Source organism: Sinocyclocheilus rhinocerous, unplaced genomic scaffold, assembly GCF_001515625.1.
Source record: "Sinocyclocheilus rhinocerous isolate Xijiao unplaced genomic scaffold, SAMN03320098_v1.1 scaffold688, whole genome shotgun sequence".
NCBI lineage: Eukaryota > Metazoa > Chordata > Actinopteri > Cypriniformes > Cyprinidae > Sinocyclocheilus > Sinocyclocheilus rhinocerous.
In genome coordinates, this window is record NW_015651641.1 from 622185 (window position 1) to 644290 (window position 22106).

Here is a 22106-nt window from a genome sequence, read left to right on the forward strand (position 1 = left end):
TAGTTTACGCAAGCGCCGGAAGTGATCTCTCGCGCGTATACGTCACTCATTGTTTACACCGTGCACAGTCATTGTAGGTACGACGGCTAATCAAAATGGTACTTACCTGCACTTATCCGGATTGTTCAAACCAATTTAAAACTACTTCTGAGCCTGCTCGCCTGAAGTTATGGTTGATTGCTCTTCAGCTGGATATCAACACGCCCATTAACGTAAACTACGCATTATCAGCACATGATTTTCCTGTTTAAAGGGATAGTTCACTGATAATGCAAGAGCACTCTTTCGGTCATTAGTCGACCAAACAGATGGTCCCACCCTAAACACACGCCATTGGTCGAGTTGGATTGCTAAAACAAACAGAGTGATGTTTTGATAATGCCACACTTTTCAGGGGAAATAAGCTTTATATTTACTTATACAGTAGCTGTCTTTGCATATCAAACTGGGATAGCTTTAAACATCTAACATCCAAAAGCTACGCAATTCACTTTTAAAGCCTGTAAGTCATATTTATAGTCATAAACATCTTAATTTACATTTTAAACTGTATATTTGATTCCTCAATAAGCATTTAGTGTTTTGGCAGCTACATTTACAAATGCAGCATTTTACATTTTCACTTTTGTGCGAGACATCAAAGACGACCAAGACAGCTGTTGTGAAGTGATAAAACGGTGTGTAAGTCATATTTTCATTTCTCATTGATTGCTCTTTCCCGATTTGCAATTTGATGGAACCAGCGGCTGTTTACGGTCAACAGCACATATATTTCTTGGTTGGAGCGATGAGCGTTGAGAATTACACCCACCCTCACAGTCTTCCTTTCTCTTGTGCGAAATGTTGACATAAGATCTACTGTAGATGATCATGTCATGTCAGCCACTGATTTCCTTCAACTCCTTATCTGCTGAAATCTGGCCGTAAGGTCGTTCTGAAGACTGAACAAAAGAGCTGGATGAAGTGGAGCTGGATGAAAGCCAAGATAAGCAGTAGCCCATCTGTAAGGCCTGCTCATTGATTTTGGCCTGCATGATAATGACTTGTAGGATACATACACAGCAAGGACTCAGCTGTAATGTGGCCGGTTCTCCAGCTGAAGGCACAGAATGGACTCACAGAATGGATTGCAATTTGATGGAACCAGTGGCTGTTTACGGTCAACAGCACATATATTTCTTGGTTGGAGCGATGAGCGTTGAGAATTACACCCACCCTCACAGTCTTTCTTTCTCTTGTGCGAAATGTTGACATAAGATCTACTGTAGATGATCATGTCATGTCAGCCACTGATTTCCTTCAACTCCTTATCTGCTGAAATCTGGCCGTAAGGTCGTTCTGAAGACTGAACAAAAGAGCTGGATGAAGTGGAGCTGGATGAAAGCCAAGATAAGCAGTAGCCCATCTGTAAGGCCTGCTCATTGATTTTGGCCTGCATGATAATGACTTGTAGGATACATACACAGCAAGGACTCAGCTGTAATGTGGCCGGTTCTCCAGCTGAAGGCACAGAATGGACTCACAGAATGGATTAACAGCAGCAATGCATTTTGTTTATACAGTGAAGAACAGCAACCAGAAATTAATCAGCTATCAGATACAATGATTAAAAATGATTAAAACTGGCTCTTCTCAATGACGTGCCTCAATCTGGCATCAAATTCTCCATCTATGTTGTCCATTATGGCAATAAGCTTTCCAGTTCTTTCTTCTGAAAGCTGCAGCTTCAGAGCGTAATGTTTGACGCTATCATTGCTGTTTGATTGGGTTGGGTTATGGACTTCAGAGTGCTCTTAGAAAGGTTCAAAGCTTTGCCAGCCTTTTCTCCAGCTTTTTTCATCATTAATTTCATCTTGAGTTAAGTGGTTGTCAGGACAACAGGAGTGATCCGCTCTACTGATTTAACCAATATCAATAATACAAGTATTTTACATTTTGGCGAATTCATATGATTTTGTATGATTCCCTTTGCACGTTTTTATACAATCTGCTTAAGCCCCACTGGCACTTAGGTTTAGGGGTGGAGCTTCATGCTTTTTTCTAAAAATACAAATTATACAAATTCATAGCACCTCGTAAAATAGTTACGTTGTTTCTCATGAGTTTCCTCATTTATTTATTACAAAATAAGGGACCATATGTTTTTGACTGCAAAAGATATGAGCACAACAGTCAAACGCGTTCGTCTAGCGCGTTTACATAGAAAAACAATGGAAAAGTAGTGCAGTGGAATTATAAACCACATTCTGTATGAATAGCCCCTAAAGCAGTTGTACAGGTGGATTTGTATATTTGTGGATTTATTGTTTTTAGTGTGTTGTGTCAGTTATTATTGTCTGGTATACTAGAGTAAATAACAAGGCCATTGACTCGTTTATCTCGTATGTAATTTACACGACCATTCAAAAGTTTAGTGTTCAGTAAGATTTGAGAGTAAAGACATTCGTAATGTTAGAAAAGACTTCTATTTCAAATAAATGCTGTTCTTTTGAACTTTCTGATCATCAAATAGTCCTGAAAAAAAACAAAAACGGTTTTCAACATTGATGATAATAATAAATGTTTCTTGAGCACTGAATCAGCATATTAGAATGATTTCTGAAGGATCATGTGACACTGAAGACTGGAGTAATGATGCTGAAAATTCAACTTTACATCACAGAAATAAATAACATTTTATAATAAATTAAAATGCAAAACACCTATTTGAAATTGCAATAATATTTCACAATATTACTTATTTTACTGGATTTTTGATCAGCCTTGGTAAACAAAAGAGACTTCTTTCAAACACGTAAAAAAATCATTCTGACCCCAAACTTTTGAACCGTAGCATACATCTCACAGAGAAGTTTTCACTTCAACACTAAGACTGTCCTCACGTAGTTCTTAAAAAAAAAGACAGTTTTACAAATTAAAAGTACTTTTTATTGCATTAATTATTCAACTCTTACATATTAAGCTCTATTATAGTGCAAGGCTGTGCATTATACATGACCAGAAGGAAAGTGACAGGACCAGAGCTCTTCCCAGCCCTTCACCCCTCCTTACACCCTGAGTCCGATACGTCTCTCGCTCTCTCTCTCTCTCTGTGCGTTCAGTGTGTAATACTGTGTAATCAGTAATACTGACTGACTGACTGACTGTTCTAAGCTGGATAATGTCAGTTTGAGCCTCAGGCCTTCTGACTCCTCAATGGTGTGTGTCAGCAAGTGTTCAGCCACCCTTTGTTACATTCATGTGTGTGCGACATGCAAAATATACACTAAAACTGATGGGTCACGACCTAAAATGGGCTGAAGGTCTGTTCTGATCGTAACAGCAGGGAAAAGGGAAACAAAAAAGCAGAATGTGAATAGTACAATGCAACTAACCATATAAGCATGCATAGGTAGCTTTTAAAGGTTAATAACTTGGATTATTAACTTTTTAAATAGATGAAAAATGCTTCCCGTATCTTTTGTTGTAGTCATAAGTGGCGGTGCAATTAAACTCTACAGCATTTTGAAGCAAATTCATCTGTTGCTCAGTAGATGCCAGTCAAATTAGGCTCAAATCAACATGTCCAGGTTATAATAAATAAATAAAAACCAAATAAAAGACTTACATACACATTGACTTGCAACATGGATAAATATGGGTTTTGTGCAATGAATTATTGAGTGTTGAGAGCATGAAACCATCGAAGAGACCAAAATCTAAATGTTAGAAACCAAAATTCACAATATTTCTAATAATGTATTTATTTTTATTATACATTCATAATATTTATACATTTTATAGTATTTTTATATTTAATAATATATTTATATTTAGGGTTGCAAAGGGGTGGAAGATGTCCAGAAATTTTCCAAAAGCTTCCGAAAATTCATAAATTTTCCAAACATTTCTGCAAAGTTTTGAAAATTTTCTGGGCATTTTCTACCCTTTGGATCCCTAATTGTATTTATGATGTTTTGGCATGTGCAGTTCAACATAGTTTTAAAATGATTTTAAGGACCTTGTTTTTTTTTTACTTTTTAGCATTTGATCCTCCTTATTTTCTCCCTTGTAAAACAAAGCAAAACAAAAACATAAAACAAAATTCTATTTGTAAATTTTAGTGTTTGATCCTCCTTATTGTCTACCTTGTAAAACAAAGCAAAACACAAAACAAAACAACATTATATTTTTACTTTTTAGTGTTTGATTCTTCTTATTTGTAAAACAAAGCAAAGCTAAAATACGAAACAAAGCAAAAAACAAAACAAAAGAAAAACATTTTCTATTTCAGGGACAACAAATTTTATATTTTCCTTTCATTCTGCACTTTCCCTGTCGTAATTTCTCTCTCATTTGTTTTTCTTTCTCTCTTTTGACTTTAGCTATAAGCCTAGAAATCACCCATAGCACCCTAGCAACTACATAGCAACTCAACACAGCAAAAACAAAATACTCAGAACACCTTGGTAACCATGAAGCCCCACCCTGGCAACCACTCACAATACACTGGCAACTTTTGCACGGGCAAATACAACTCACACTTCCTTCAGAAAATCCAGAATCCAGTTCTACCTGTTTTTTCCTTTGGGTCCAGATCAGGCCGGGTTCAGCGTGTCATAGGACTGATGATCTGTTGCTCCAACTCGAGGAACAGTCATGTCTCCGGGGCACCGAACACCCCTCTGGCCCCATAACTTCATTTCATTAGCCGATCAGACGGGCATCTGTTCCTGTCTTACCCCTCCCACATTCACACTGCCTCCCGCCACTGCCACAGGGACCTAAATAACCTTTATCCCTCAAACAAGCTCTCCATGTTTCTTGATTGAGATGACACAAGTGGCAGCAGCTGCACCGTGTCGCTTTGGCTCCAAGGCATTTGAGCATGTGCGTTAAGAAGGTTACTGTGAGTGTTTCATCTCAATATCTTTTCATTTCTTATAAACCAGCGAAAGGATGAAGGCACAGGTGGTTCCTTCCAGAAGCCCGGCCATTAGAAATAATCTTTCTCCAAACAAACAGTAGAGCACACATCTGTCACACACGCTGCTAAATAATACTGTGCGAATATAAAGCTTGCGAGGTAACCATGCCGCAGTTATACAAATATACTTACACTATTAATGTATGTTGTTAATATAATATATACTGCAGTATATGTAATATAAATTAATAATCAAAATACAACTAGGTACTATTAATACTAATACTATACAAAAATATTAATAATAATACATAATTTTTAAATGTGCATGTATACTTTTAATTAAATATGCCATAAGCAAACATGTCATACAAATACAAATCTAGTTACTATACTATATAATATATGATGCAAAATATGTTTACAAAATACTATAAGTACATATTTTTGACAAAATACTAAATATACATATACAGATAATTTTTAAAATATACTATAAACTATGTTACATGCCAAGGTAAATCAATTTAAAGTCTATACAGCCATTGCATGTCTAATGATCTGACCAAACCTCTCTTCCTCACACTAGAGATCACTGAAAAAGACGGAAGCAGCTAACAGCACATTCATTTAGAGCTTAATTAGTGTTTTTTGTTTCCATTAACCGTGATAACTTGACATTTATGCTTTCTAATGTGCAGCATTTTATTTCCCACTAAAGAAAAAACATCCTTCCCAGGCACCCAACAGACATCTCTGATATGACCTCAATATTGATGAATCATAATTGTTGTTATGCACTATAAAGCCTCACTTTGGCGGTCCCAGAGACACCAATGCTATATTGTAGTAATAATAATTATAACAAAAATGATTAAAATAATTATGAAAAATAAGACAGATGTGTACTTCCACAATGTGCACATCACTTTGAAAAGTTCTGCATTTGAAAATTCATTGTATTTTATCTATTTATTTATTTAAATACTCCAAACAGTAATGTACCATTTTTCATAAAGGCTCTTATGATGTTTTATCAAGTTGAGATTTTATTTATAATTAGTTTTCGTAAACTTAATAAAATCATTAACCTGATCCATCAATACTTTTTTGGTTACACTTTATTTTAAGGCATTCCTATTATTATACAGTAATTGCACAATATTAATTAAAAACATGTACTTATTATAGGTTTAGGGTTAGGCTAGTTGCTTGTCATTTTTCATTGTATAAATATGCATAATTACACTGTTATTGCTATAATAAGTACATGTAACAAGAAACAGGCAAATGCAAAACAATGCAATTTTCACATGCATATAACCTAATGCGCTCTAACATCACAAACCACCTTACAAGTCAGTTATTTTTCATAATACTTATTCACATCTACATCAACGAAAAAAGTTCGCATTGCAGAAATCCGCCCTGCTTGCTCACAACAAGCAGATGTTAGAAAAAAGTTTGACCAGAGGGCAAAATAAACAATTGAATTTTCATTAACCCAGCTAATACAATTAAGGCAGGCTAAAGTCGAGGTTGTGCTCGTGCTCTTAAAAGCCAGAGAGAGTCCACAGCCAACAGAAGTGGACCAACACAAGGACCAGTGGACACCTACCAACTGAGACATCAAACTGAAGCCGGGTCCAAGAAGTCAAGACAAGAAAAATCGACAGATATTCTCAAGAACAACAGCAGCGAAAAGGAGTGAACGCTACTATAGTGAAATCAAATCAAACGTTTTTACAACTAGAGGCGAGAGAATATCTTCAGGAAAGCCCAAAGACGTCCTATTAAAGAACAACAGAAGGGCCTTCAAGCAGAAGACAACAGAGGCAATGCGCCTTCTGAACAAAGACCTGCGCTTGCAAGACGTCACCCTCATGTACCTCACCGTTTTGGCCACTGTGGTGGTGCTCTTGGTGGCTTCCTACCAGGCTCCTGCGGTCCACTCCAGACCCGCCCTGGCCTACCACATCCCCTTGGACCCCTCGGGTCAGCTGGAGCTGTCCTGGAACATCAGCTATCCCACCCAGGAGGTCTATCTAGAGCTGAAAGTCAAAGAGCTCCACCATGGCATTTTGCTGGGCATGTCCGATCGGGGAGAGCCCATAAATGCCGACCTGGTCCTTCTGTGGGACGACGGTCACAAATCCTATTTTGGGGTAAGAATAGTTTATACGATTTGATTTCTATGATGGTTTTTGCTTTATGGTGTTGCAAATCTGCTCCAGGGACGGTGTAGGATTATGTGCTTTTGCAAAATACATACTTGAGATGAGCAGGAAACTGATGCAACATAATGTAGAATCTTGTCAATATGAGGGTTTTTGTTTTGGTAAAGAGATAATTCACTCAAAAATTATAATTTTGTTATCATTTACATACCTTCATGTTGTTACAAACCTGTATGACAAGTGGAGCACACACACACATACACCAAAAAATATATTTTAAAGAATGATTCAACTGCTTTTGTCCATATGTCCATACAATGAAAGTTAATGGGGTCCGGTAGTGTTAATTTGGATTCCATTGACTTACAGTACACTTTACAGACAAAATAACGAAATAAATACATTAGTAGTAGTAGTATATAAGTAGTAGTAGCATATAAAATAATATATAATAATATATAAGACATATTTACGGCAAGACATGACAGGTGAATAGGGGAAAAATTTTAACTCATAGATATCACCATATTTGCCCCAGTTAACTAATTACAGTACATTAAGACAGTGGTTTTTATTACAACTTTTCTGTTATGTTTAAATATACAAATGAGGTATTACATCATTAAAGATGCACTAATTGGAATACATTTCCAGAACAAAAATCTAAACATTGGATAAAGCCATGTTCAAAATTCTTGTCTCTTTTTTATCACTCCATGAATCAGAAAATACTGTCAACAGCTAGAAAATTTGCAACAAACAAACAAACCCCTCAGTAAAAACCTTCAGAACATAGAAAGGAATAAAACTGTAAAGTTTGATGCGTGTAAGTGCTACTGAAGTGGAGATTTTTGGGTCAGTGCAGGAGAAAAAAAATAAAATTTTTGAGAGAACAATGTGTAAAGATGTGTACTGTATATGAAATCTACAGACGCAAATACATAAAGAATAATAAAATAAAACACTTAAATGTGTACTTTGGTCTTTCTACTATTCTGAAAGACAACACATTATGGCCAAAAAAAGGCAAAAATCTCAAAACTGCCTGAAAAAACAATGGTTGCCTTGCCTTAAAAACGTATTTTGTGTTTGAACCATAGACTGTATAAAAACATGGACGTAGTGTCCGTGACGTCACCCGTAGTTTTCTGAAGAGCGTTTTTGAAGCTCAAAGTGGGCGGAGCCGGCCGTCGCCATCTTGGCAGCGCGTCACTCCCGGATAATCGAAAACGGGCAAAAAGGCGGGAGCTGGTTGCTGAAGCCACGCCCACCTAGCTCGACGGCAGTTTCAGCAGCGGCAATCCACCTGTCACTCAAGTGGCCACGCCCTTAATTATGCAGAACTTTAAGGCTTAATATAATTTAAACGGATGAGTTATAAATTTGGTCTTTCTACTATTGTGAAAGACAACACATTATGGCCAAAAAAAGGCAAAAATCTCAAAACTGCCTGAAAAAACAATGATTGCCTTGCCTTAAAAACGTATTTTGTGTTTGAACCATAGACTGTATAAAAACATGGATGTAGTGTCCGTGACGTCACCCGTAGTTTTCTGAAGAGCGTTTTTGAAGCTCAAAGTGGGCGGAGCCGGCCGTCGCCATCTTGGCAGCGCGTCACTCCCGGATAATCGAAAATGGGCAAAAAGGCGGGAGCTGGTTGCTGAAGCCACGCCCACCTAGCTTCACAGCAGTGTCAGCGGCGGCAATCCACCTGTCACTCAAGTGGCCACGCCCTTAATTATGCAGAATTTTAAGGCTTAATATAATTTAAACGGGTGAGTTATAAAAAAATTCACCCCCCCTCACAGTTGTCATGAAGTGCAAAATTAGCTATATAGACCAAAATCATTTTTTGAACCAGGCTGTAAACGTTTTTTTCTGCTGTAAAGTTGGGCATTTTAACATGGGGAGTCTATGGGATTGACTCCCTTTTGCAGCCAGCCTCTAGCGGCCAGTTGACGAATTACAGTTTAAGTCACTTCCGTGTTGGCTTCACGAGAGAGAGCGGGAGGTTGCCGCTTGGTTTGAACAGAAGAAACATTAGTTATACAAGTTTGGAATGACATGAAGTTGAGCAAATAATGACAGCATTTTCATTTTTGGGTGAACTATTTAAAAGGCTGCACTCAACTTGTGATTTTTTTGTTGTTGAATTATGAACAACTGATGACGATTTTCTAACCCCAGTGTCAGAGCAAGCTCTCTCTGTTACTCTTGAGCCTGAAGAGTCTTGCTTTCTGGATCTTGTTATGATTGCCCGGCTACAGTAGACACCCACACGCTGGTAGAGCTCCTGTTCAGTCGTATAGTGCAATACTCCTTCCTAACATCGAGCTGAACAGCTCACGTCTGGGTTTTGGCCGCCGCGCCCCAAATAAAGTGGTTGAAAGTAGAAGGTCATGTGTGTGTCAAGGCCCCCTTTCATTCATTATGCATGATTTATTTCATTATTTTGCCTTTGGACTGCACAGTTTGGTCTGTTTTGAATAAACGTTATATAGCCAGCCGCTCATCCTTCCTCCCACTGCGTATGTCAAGGAGAAGAGTTACAGACAGCAAGTCAAAACATTGTAGGGCTGAAAAAAAAGCTGGCAGTAAATGCTGAAAAGATCTCAAATTCATCATATTAGAATGATTTCAGAAGGATCTTATATTAAAATACAGTTCTGTCATGACAACTCTCGGAGGGATTGGCATGGTAATGTACATGACAATGTTAATGTATTTGGTCTTGGTGGAATAGATCTGCTACGCTGCTGCTGCTGCTGCTGCAGAGCAAGTACCGAGACTTGCTACTGCCAATACATCCACAACATGCTGCTGTGAGCATGTAAGAAATATAGTATTGTTTCCTGGCCTAAATGTTTGGAAGTGTTAGGAAAGAGTCTAAATTAAATGTGTATAAACCTTGTCATTATTTACTCACCCTCATGTCGTTCCAAACCTGTATGATTTTCTTTTTTTCCTTGAAATACACAACAAGATGTTTTGAAGAATGTTCAGGCTGCTCTTTTCCATAGAATGAACATGGGTCTGGAAAAACATCAAAGTGAATGTAAATAATGACAAAAATAACAACCGGATTCCTTATTTCCAGGAAGGTACTGTCCACATCATCTACGCCATGCTGGAGCGGCCCATCCTATCTTTGCATGAGCTCAACATATCCCGTCTCCAGCCTGGCGTCCAGCGAGTGCTGCTCCTGCGTCCAGACACTCCGTCCCCTGCTCTCCCGAGAGATGTCCGCACTCTGGAGGTCCTGGCCCCTGATGTCATCATCCCCACACAGGAAACCACTTACTGGTGCCACATCTATCAGCTCCCGCCTAATATGCCCAAGAACCACATTGTCATGGTAACCTGAAAATCTTGGAGCCACTTGCACATTACATTTAACCTTTCTATGTGAACTTTCAGAGACATGATACCTATATAATAGGTGCATATGAGGTACTTTGACCAATTATAACGCTCTTTAGTAAAACACTTTTTGGGTGATGTAAACTGGATCTGAATATAATTAATGGAGTTTCTAATGCAGTCATCAGTATTACTATTGATCACATTGGACTTTGAGTTTGGGATTTAAACAAACCTCTACGGGGCCGTTCACAACTCGTTCTCATTTAAAAACTCAGTATGTGATGCTGAAAAATGGAAAAGAATCCAGGCGCTACGCCCGAATATGCCTACTATAGTATGTGGAAAAACAGTACGGTGAAAGAGTAGTGTGTCCGAATTCATAGTGTTCGAAAAACAGTAGGCGAAATGTACCTGGATGACCTACTACTTCCACTGAGATTCTGTAGGGCACATTTAATGGAAACTTTACTATCCCATCAGGCACTCTTAAAAATAAAGCTTCTTTATTGCCATTTTCTTCTATGAAGAACCTTTAACATCCATAGAATCTTGGGTTCGTGGAAAAGGGGTTCTTTAGATTATTAAAATGTTCTTCACATTAAGAAAACATGGTTCTTTTAAGAACCATTTAATGCATTTTTGTTCTACTACACTGCTTTTTAATTTTTTCTATGTAAACACTTCAGACAAATATCTGATAATTGCACAGGGTCTCTTTTTCTGTGAATCATGCACAAACATCTTGTTTTTGAACTCAGAAATTTCAACAAAATATTTTTTAAATCCGTGTGAGGATCCTGCATTCTTTTATGCTGCTCACTGCACCTCTTCATTTTTTCGGCAAACAACGAGTTTTGGTTTTTTGCACACTCTGAATGAAAAATTACAGTAGTTAACTTATTTCTCCCTCCTCAATCAATTCACATCTCTTAATCTTGGTTATTAATGGTTAAAACAAATGATTATTATTTTTTATTTTTATTTGCAGTACGAGTCTGTGATCACTCCTGGTAATGAAGCCATTGTTCATCACATCGAAGTGTTCGAATGCTCTCCTCAGATGGACACCGTGCCTCAATACAGCGGCTCTTGTGATTCAAAGATGAAGCCCCGCAAACTCAATTACTGCCGACACGTTCTGGCTGCCTGGGCCATGGGAGCGGAGGTATGCAAGCTGCTGCACAATGCATTTACATAGTATAGAATTAAAGTGACAGTTCACTCAAAAATGAAAATTCTGTTATAAGTAGCTTGCTATGCCATTCAAAACCTGTATGGCTTGCTTACTTCTAAAGAACACAAAACGAGATATTTTGAAGAATGTTCATGCTGCTCTTTTCCTTTAAAAATATACAGTAAGCAAGGTGTGTCAAGCTCCAAAACACAGACAACGGTTCTGTAAAATTACCATAAAAGTGGTCTCAATGACACATTTGCTATATATCAATGCTTCTGAAGCCATATAATTGCTTTATGTATGGAAATGAGTAAAATCTTCCCCTTTAGTTTAATAGTACTTTTATGGCAATCCTTTCTGACTGTATGCTTTCGATGTTTCGCAATGTTTCATCATGAATCACATTCATTGAGGTCACTTTCTACACCAGTTTCTCCCTCTTTAGCGCTAAGTTTGTGAGCAAAAAACAGAACATATGATTATTAGCATCGTTAGGAGTCCATTTTAAGAGGCAAACATACAGATGGGCTTTATCTGTGCCAATTCACCCACTCTAGGTAGGTGCCAGTCATGGTTTGAGCAGAGCTGTGAGCCAATCTGAAAGCAGAGGCGTCCTGATAAATCAGTTATGGAGCCAAGGACCGATGCTGAGCTCGGAGAGAGAGATAGAGAGAGAAAGAAAGAGAGTCGGGCCTCCAATGAGATTACATGAGAGTAAAACAAACACAAATCATGTGTTCTGCTAGCTGCCAATGTCAAGCTGGAGAGATGAGATTATGTAGCAAAATTTAGATGTTTTTCTTCAGTAGATTGCAGTTTGTCTTTTATTTTTTTCATCATTTCATTTTTAAATGTTTTTTAATGCCTTGTGAGAGAAGGAGGGGGAGTGGGTGAGAGCCAGGAGAGAGAGAAACGGGAATGGGGCGAGAAACTGGAGGTGGAAGTAGGACGGTTACGTAAAGAGGTCTTTCTCACATGAGTTTTAAAAGTAGACTGATAAGGGTTTAGATTTCCTCTTTGCTATCCTTTATAAGTCTAAACCGCTGGTCGTGAACTGGCATGGATCTACAGGACTTTTCTGGCTCTGACTGAGTCAGAGTTGGCATAAGCTTCTTGTGCACTGGCTCAAATATCTTTTAGCCTGTAAAGCATAAATCAGAAGCTACGCTGCCCCACAATCAATCTTATTAAATTCACATAAAGTTCTGAATGTGTGTCTGTACGTGCAGCCATTCTACTACCCTGCTGATGCTGGTTTGCCTCTGGGAGGAGAAGGTTCTTCTAGATTCCTTCGGCTTGAAGTTCATTACCACAACCCTCTCCTTATATCAGGTATGCAGCACACAAACTGTGTCAAAGATGCACTTCAGCCTAGTTGGCTAAGACTATGTTCAGAATGCTGCATCATCACAGTATATACACTATACACTACTTAGCAATTCCTAAAAAATAGCCTGTGAAATAGTGGACATTATGTAAGAATGCTAGAATTCTAGCAATGACCTCATTGTGTATTTACTTCAGTTATCAAGTAAAACCACTTATTTTTGCATTTTTAATCTAGTTTTGAGTAGATTATGTTTTACCTTTTGTCAGCCTAAATAAAAGAAGGAGATGATAGAAATTGTGGCATATGTTACCTCAAGTGAAGCACATTGCATTGTGGGATACAGTATTTGGCACAGTGTGTGTGTGTTTTTTTTTTGGAGAGTGCAAATATAGTAGGATCCAGGGTTTCTAAGTACACTGTAGGTATTTTTTTTCCAACTTTGGCACTTCTACCGTTGTCTCCCAGTAGTTGATTTTTATTAAAACTAACACATTTCAGTTTTTTTTTTATGATGGACACATTAAAACTGCCATTTTCATGCCTTCATTATTTTTCTTCTGCTACTTTTCAAATGCTTCTTGTATGTTTTGTTTGACCTTTTTCTCAGAGCCTTTAAATCATAAAATATTAAAATCATAAAAATATGAATTAGTACATAAAAACATAAAATAGTTTACATGGGTTAAAACTATGATAATCTAAACAAAATTTTGTGTCGTTTCGTAATCCTTTTATTCATATGTTGTACTTGTTTAGCAAGGAGAAAAAAAATGTAAATCACCTGTAATTTTATCAAATTATGTGAGAAAATATTATGCAATTGTATAAAAAAATGCTACTTGTAAAAATAGGCTTAGCATTACAGAAGGTCAATTTATCCCCAAAATGTAAAAAAACGTGAGCATGAATCTGCCTTTTTTTTTTCTTTTTTACAAATAAAATCATGATTTATCAATAACTTTTGAACAGAAAAATAACAAATAAAATAAAGACAAACTCTGGGTATAGCATTGAAAGAACATATGGAAAGAGTTTGGATGCGTTTATGCAAATGACTAAACTCAGGTACATGGTTGCTCATTTATTACACTACAAATTCATTACCATTAGAATGATGTGCATACACATCTTGTGAATTAAGCTAAACATTTTATGTGAGAATTTCTCCTGTTCATATAAATATGAATAATCTATGCAATTATCAGTGAATAAGACCAAATGTTTTCTGTGTTTTTAAGTGCCTGTAGTTGATGAAACACTCAATGTGCACAAATTGTATGCATGCATGAACAGTAAGAACAGCATGCTAGTATGCAAAGACTAATATATAACTAATGTTTTTGCCAATCTCAATCTAAACTACTCATCAGACTGATTTCTCCAGTCTACTTCCTTTCATTCCTGAATGCACAGCTCCTCTTGACTCATTCTGTGTGTTTGTCACAGGACGGAGGGACTCCTCGGGCATTCGTTTATGGTACACTCCATCTCTGAGGAGGTTTGACGCAGGCATCATGGAGCTGGGGCTAGTCTACACTCCTGTCATGGCCATTCCTCCCCGCCAGCGCGCTTTCCAGCTGACTGGCTACTGCACCGACAAATGCACACAGACGGTCCGCGCGTCTCACAAACACTCCTAAACACTGCACTTCACTCAAGCCAGCCGAATACATTCATGCACGCAGGCTTTGAATTCAATTAAAACACATTGAGTGGCTTCCTGAAAACAGATTAAGGCCGATATTCACCAAATTATGCAATCACGAGACTCCCCATTAAAAAAAAGAAAATCACTCTCATTTAGGGTGTACTAAAAGTCTTATAAACCAGCCCACAGTGGAAAAAGCTCATCAACTAGAGAAATAATGTTTAAAAACATAGTTATATAAGAAGGAATACTGTATAACTTTAAGTAACTGTTCAAATCATATGGCTTGTTAAGTAGAGTTGGGCCGATAGACGATGCTATGGCTGATGGCTGATAGACATCACGATGTTGAGCCGATATTGTGAATCCCCCCCCCCATACCCCCCGCATCCTAATACCGTGTTCGGAAAGAAAATGAAGTGCATACGGAACCCCTAAAGAGAATAAATACGGGCATCAGGGAGCCGCTATTATGCCTGGCATTGAAACTGCTTTTGAATGCAGGATCGCTTTTTAGTTTCACTTTCACTTTCGAGATTTTCGATCGGCAGTACTTACCACACATTTAACAAGATTAGATGTTTGTCAGTGGTGCTGAGGATCTGCAAATCATTTGCCATCGTCTCTCCTTACTCTGTTTATGTGGTAAGTGAAATTGTATGTACTGTAATGTAACAGGCAACCTTTAGCAATCATTTTCTGAATACAGATTCAAGCTTCGGGCACACCCCCTAATCCCCCGCCCCGCCCCGCCGATGTCACCGTCCATCGCGATGTTTCATTGTAGACATCGCCCAACCCTATTTAAGGCAAATTATGCAAAAAGCCACCACTCAGAACATGCCGGCAACACTCTAGCATTAAAATTACTCACATTTTCTTCATACAATGTAAAAATATAGTTCAAATATTAATTATTGAAGCAGTGTTTTCTGTCCTGCAGGCTCTTCCTGTAGGCGGTATACACATCTTTGCGTCCCAGCTGCACACTCATCTGGCTGGACTCGGGGTGAGGACCGTCCTGGTACGAGGAGGCAGAGAGGTGGACGTGGTACAGGAGGACAAACATTTCAGCACTCACTACCAGGTATTAAACCAAGTTTAAGTTTGAGTTTTCAACATGACATTTAAAATGTGCCTTTTCACTTTAAATTTCACCTAATACATGTTCCTGGTCTTATTGTGCATGATTCATGCATGCACGTTATTCCAAATGAAAAACGTTTGTTGTAATATTTCATCATAAAGTAATAACTTCACATATGAAACAACTTTTCTTTTCTACTGACATCATCAAGCCCTCTGATTTTTTCAACCAATCCCCTCCGACCGCTTACACAGAAACCACACCCACTTGGAATGGAACACCCAATCAATTCCCAATCTATAAAATCAACTGCTGTCCTCATTTTGTCATTTCAATTTCTTGCTTCATTTAGTGAATTTACTGAAGTCATTAGTCACATAACAGGTGTTAATTGATTGTTTCACTTTGACTTTAAAATGTACATATATACGCTATCATTCAATAGTGTGAAACAGTTTAAATGTTTTTGAAAGACATCTCTTATGCTCACCAAGGATGCTTTCATTAGATCAAAAAATACAGTAAAATCAGTAATTTTGTGAAATATTATTACAATTTAAAATAACTGTTTTCTATTTCAAATATAATTTATTTCTGTGATGCAAAGCTGAATTTTCAGCATCATTACTCCAGTTTTCAGTGTCACATGATCCTTCAGAAATCATTCTGATAGGCTGATTTGTGTACAGTATATTTATGATGCTGTAACTGTTCACCATTTATTTTACCCTGCTGAAAAACCTAAGCTGGTTGGCTGGTTTTAGCTAGTCTTCCAGCCTGGTCATAACTGGTTTGCTGGATGGTTTTAGAGGGGTTTTGACCACTTCTTCAGCTGGTCGGGCTGGGAAACCAGTTAAAACCAGTTACTTCCAGCTTAAACCAGCTAAGACCAGTCAACCAACTTAGACTGGTTTTATTTATTTGTTAATTTTTCAGCAGGATAAACTCTTTTGCAGTTGGCTTAAATACTTTTAGAAAGTAAACATGTTCCTTTCAGTCTCTCAGTCGATATGATTGCAGTGTATAACAGTTTCAGATGCACTGCTCACGGCTTGAGACATGTCAACTACCCACGATTCCCTGCGGTATACCTGAACACTTGATGCTTTTGTCACTCCCACACACACACACACACACACACTATAAAAATCCCTAAATGAAATACATGTTAAACATGCTATGGTTTATTTTTGGGCTGCCTTTTTGAATTCACAAAGTAACACAATATTACCATGTTTTTTAGATATGTACCATGGCCTTTAAAATACCAGCACTATCATGTAAATCGGTTTTATTTATTTGTTAATTTTTCAGCAGGATAAACTCTTTTGCAGTTGGCTTAAATACTTTTAGAAAGTAAACATGTTCCTTTCAGTCTCTCAGTCGATATGATTGCAGTGTATAACAGTTTCAGATGCACTGCTCACGGCTTGAGACATGTCAACTACCCACGATTCCCTGCGGTATACCTGAACACTTGATGCTTTTGTCACTCCCACACACACACACACACACACACTATAAAAATCCCTAAATGAAATACATGTTAAACATGCTATGGTTTATTTTTGGGCTGCCTTTTTGAATTCACAAAGTAACACAATATTACCATGTTTTTTAGATATGTACCATGGCCTTTAAAATACCAGCACTATCATGTAAATCCCCATCTTCTACAATGACTGTACTATAGTACCTCAGTAGCACAAAAACATTGACCTGACACAATCTTAGGGTGCTGTAAATGATATATCCCGTTTCGGTTCGAATACATTAAAAGAAAACTCAATCAAACACTAACATTTGTAACCTTTCCCTTTTTTGTGCAGATTATCCGTGTTTTAAAGAAGATGGTGACTGTTTTGCCAGTAAGTTTCTCTTCACACATGTACAAGCTGAAGCGTGTTTAGATGAGAGAAAGAGAGACGCTGCAGACGTTACAGGAAACGCCTGGAACCAGCAAGCCACCAACAAAAGCGCAGATCTGCTGCATTTAGACTGTCAATACAAGCACCCACACACACGGCTGAGCCTGCCATTTTAATGCTAACCTGCCAAGAGACATTCATTCTAGCATGTTCTACAAATAGCTGAGTGCTAAACCCCATCTGATCATGTGTGATCGCTGCTTTGTGCGTTTGTCTACTCCACAGGGCGACGCTCTCGTCACAAAGTGCACGTATAACACTGAAGACAGGGACAAAGTTACCGTGGTAAGTCTGACTCAGTCCAACACTATTCAAGACTAAAATGACATCTCGTGAGAATTTAGTACGGTACAGACGAGATGTTTGACTAGCAGAAGATTACAGATTGATTAGTTGGAAATCAAACAGGACAAAACTCTCAAACTGCAAGGTTTCTCATCATTCTGCACAGTATAATACAAGTTTAAATGAAGAGCTGCTTAAATTACATTAAAGCCACACTAATACACTTACTTTTAAACTTAGGGCGAGTTCCCAGGTTGCTTAACCCAGACAGACATTAAAGATACGCAAATAGGCATCTTGCTATTAAACATGCAATTTATATATTATACTGAACCCACAAGAAAACATTTATTTGTGTATTTTTTTTTTTATGTGATCAGCATATCAGAGGTTGGTAAATGTCAGCCTCTTTTGTCAGATGCTCATTTAACAAATTATTTAATAAAAAATTTTTTTGTCATATTGAATGATCATTTTTTTGCATTGTTACTTCACCCAGGTAAACATTTAAAATATATTAAATATGCATCAAATCTGCAGCACTTAATTAATATATGCAAATTTGAATATATTATAATAAAATATTACACCGAACCCTCATGAAAAGTTTTTTTTAGTAACCCTTAAAAAGCAAGGAAGGAAGATAAATTTTTCCAAATAAATGCATAAATAAAATAAAATAAAACCCTTAATTATGAAGCAATGAGTGTTCCCCATCATGAAACATGAATTATTACGTTTACAGTATGAACAAAAGGCTGGTGCTAATACCAGGCAACATTAATTGTAGTTATTTTATGCCAAGAAATTTGAAGCCTGAAATTGAACAATTCTGTACAGGTCTTCTGAAGCTACTATATATAAGAGCTTTGTGTAAGAGACAGACTTTAGTCACTATTCACTTCAAATCCAGTGGCTTTGTTTCTGTCACTTCTGCAGGGTGGTTTTGGGATCATGGAAGAGATGTGTATCAATTACGTGCATTATTACCCCCGTACACAGCTGGAGCTGTGCAAGAGCCACGTGGACACAGATTACCTGCAGAAATACTTCAGTCTCATCAACAGGTACATCACGTGTCCGTAAGACTGAACTAAAGCACCAAAAACAGCAAACACGACCTTCCTGTATGAGCGTCTAACACATGCCAGACAGTCATTACCTCACAATGAGAAGAAAACCTTGAAAATAGCAACACTGCTGTCGCAGTACCACACCGCTCTGACCCAGTCAGGCTACAACAACAAAAACCAGCGCATTTCAAACTAATATCTGGCTTCGAGACTAACTGCCTGAGGACAAGAGGAATGCTTTCATTTCCTCTACGAAATCAGATGAAAAAAACAAAACAGAAATAGGTTTTCTTCAGCAATGAATAAAACAAAGGCAGGCAGATGACATTTGTATTCTTCCATTTTGCACTGGCAAATTACATTTTTCCAAACTTAAAAAAAGCAATTTCGCAACACTGTAGTGGAATCAGATGAATTATGAAAGTGGTTTTGTGGCCGTGGAACCAAATTTCCACCTTATGAGGAGATGTTTTGGAGTGGATATTTAAAAAAATAAAGAAATAAAAGGCCTATTAAAGTCTCGTTTTATTGTCATCTGTGTAGGTTTCAGGGACGTGAGAGTTGCAGTTGTCCCCAGACTACGGTGGAAGAGCAGTTCTCCTCGCTATCCTGGGACGGCTTCAGCGGGGAGGTGTTGAACTCCCTCTACCTCACCTCTCCCATCTCAATGCACTGCAACCAATCCACAGCTGAGCTCTTTCCTGTAAGCGCAATATTAAACCACCTTTTCACCATCACTGACAAACAACGGACCAGAAGTCATTCATTTCCAGAGAAGTATGGGAGCAGTGTGAAATTACGCGTATGCGAAATTTCTGGATACAATTTGAGGTTCAATTGCATTGAATTTTTTGTAGCTAGACTCTATGAAACTGCCCAAACAGATGTGACATATTCTAATAAATTTTGAGTGCATGGTGTGAATTACCAATATTTTTGCACTAAAACATAATTCTTTAAAGGGAACACCAGGGGGAAAAAAAATCACTTTTACATGATGTTTGCATAGAAATGTGTCTTAGCAGTGTGGAGACACAATCACCCTACAATCATAAAAATCCATTCAATACTTTTTTTTTGAATCCCCAAAAACCTAAACAGTCCCAGTAATCAAGCCGTTTTGATTTTCTGTGCAATATGATGTCATAATCCTCAGGCCCCGCCCACGACCGCTGACGGACTGGCCCGTATTAGCATATCTCCACCCTCAGTCATTTTCTCCGCGCTCGAGCAGCTGTAGCCACACCAAGTAATGCAGGTGCTTTGTAGTTGGATGTGAACATAAGAGTCTTCATTTTCTCCCAACATCAGAGCCACTGAGGACGCAGTGGATTAGTTTTGTTTTTGATGCTAAGGTGCCACTGAATACACAAAAAACGGAAGAGAGGGGTGGGGTGAGCAGAGCTAATTAGCATTTAAAGAGACATGCACCGAAACGGGTCGCTGTGAACAGAGCTGTTTTTGACGAGGTAAAGAGGGTGTTGTTTTACATGACCATTGAGGAATTTTAACCAAAGTATGTTGCAGACATTTCTTGAAGGCCATACCAACTCGTGGAAAATGGGCATCCGATGTCCCCTTCAAACACTACTTCTGTTAACTGAGCGGTAATGAATAATTATGTTTGAAATAACTCTTACAAATAATATATGTTGAAAAACTACATTTTTCTTACATACTGTATGGTTGGTCATTTGTTTTGTGTGGATATATTTATACATTTATTATTCAGCATGTAAAAAAAGCAGAGAGTGGAAAGGTGGTTTTTACAGAAATAGTATTGCATATTGGTAATTCTCATTTTTAACGCTCATAGTTTTGATTGGAATTCATCACATCCGGTTGGCCAGTTCATATATGGTCTATCTGCAAAATATTTCAATGCACTCAAAGCTCAAATCAGATCTGATTCTCCATTCGCATATGAATGTAACTTCACACAGAAAACCCTGAATCTCTCTACTTGCTCAAACTGATTAAAACATAAATTGCACAAATGCATAGAGCCTTGTAATTTTACATACATACTATATCTTTCAAATGTGCATTGATTTACATAATATTTACATTATCTTGAACTGATCAATGGAGGATGGTTAATATTTGCTACATATTTGCTAAAAAGCTTTTCTGATGTCTTTTTTTAGATGCGTGCAGACATATCAAGCATAGCGTTAGTTCTGGCAGGTCAAGTCAATCAAGCTTGCTTTCTTCATTTTTGTTTTCTCATAAATGAATATGTGAATCGGATTACAAAGTTTATAGTTAACAGAACTTTTAGAATCTACATTTGGATTGACAAAAATGAGTGCATGTAAAAATACCTATGAGAACACACTGTCGTGTCAGGTTGAACGGTGTTAAAATGAGGATGTTTCTTTGTATTAACGTTCAATGTATTTTAGGGTGAATGGGAGAAGCAGGAGATACCAGTGGTGACGGCGGAGCTCCAGAGAGCCCCGTACCCGTGTGAATTAAGCCGTTGAGCGTCCTCTCAGAATGACAACCCTACAGAGGTCAGGTCCGACGGCAGCGTCTGATGCCCACACATGCATCTGACTCCTGCTGAGCTCAACCTTTACTGTTCTCAACAACACGTCCGTGCAGCAGCCTGGAGGATGTGTGCTTCAAAGATGTGTGCATTCACATTAAATAAATTACCCAAGTACGGTTTTGTGTTTAGGTTAAGATGTTACATTACGTTTATGTGGGAAGTTGCAGTTTATAAGGTCAGCAGTGGACATACAACAGCATTCATATGGATAAAGGTGCATTACACTTGAAAAGTTAACGTCATTGTAAAGTACACACTGAACACTGTCTACTATTTTAAAAGACAGTAAGCAAAATAGTAGGCATTATGCAATGGTAAAGTATCTTCTGTTCACCAAGGCTGCATTTATTTGATCAAAAATACAATAAAAACTGTAATATTGTCAAATATTATTACAATTTAAAACAATTGCTTTCTATTGTAATATATTGTAAAATTATTCATTTATTAGTAATTTATTCCTGCATCATTACTCCAGTCTTCAGTGTCACATGATCCTTCAGAAATCATTCTAACTTGCTGATTTTTTTGCTTAAGAAACATTTTTAATTATTATTAATGTTGAAAACAGTTGTGCT

At 37.7% G+C, this 22106-nt stretch overlaps 1 protein-coding gene across 1 annotated transcript; it reads left to right on the forward strand.

Annotated features, from left to right (window-relative positions):
* The first annotated feature begins 6744 nt into the window (after positions 1 to 6744).
* LOC107713263 (dopamine beta-hydroxylase-like) lies at positions 6745 to 21501 on the forward strand. The gene is made up of 11 exons (XM_016518724.1): positions 6745 to 7071; positions 10181 to 10438; positions 11435 to 11611; positions 12853 to 12955; positions 14400 to 14566; positions 15545 to 15688; positions 17518 to 17556; positions 17842 to 17901; positions 18841 to 18968; positions 19518 to 19677; positions 21380 to 21501. Exons 1-11 carry the CDS (start codon positions 6745 to 6747, stop codon positions 21458 to 21460), a joined length of 1644 nt encoding a protein of 547 aa, XP_016374210.1. The 3' UTR covers positions 21461 to 21501.
* Positions 21502 to 22106: the final 605 nt, after the last annotated feature.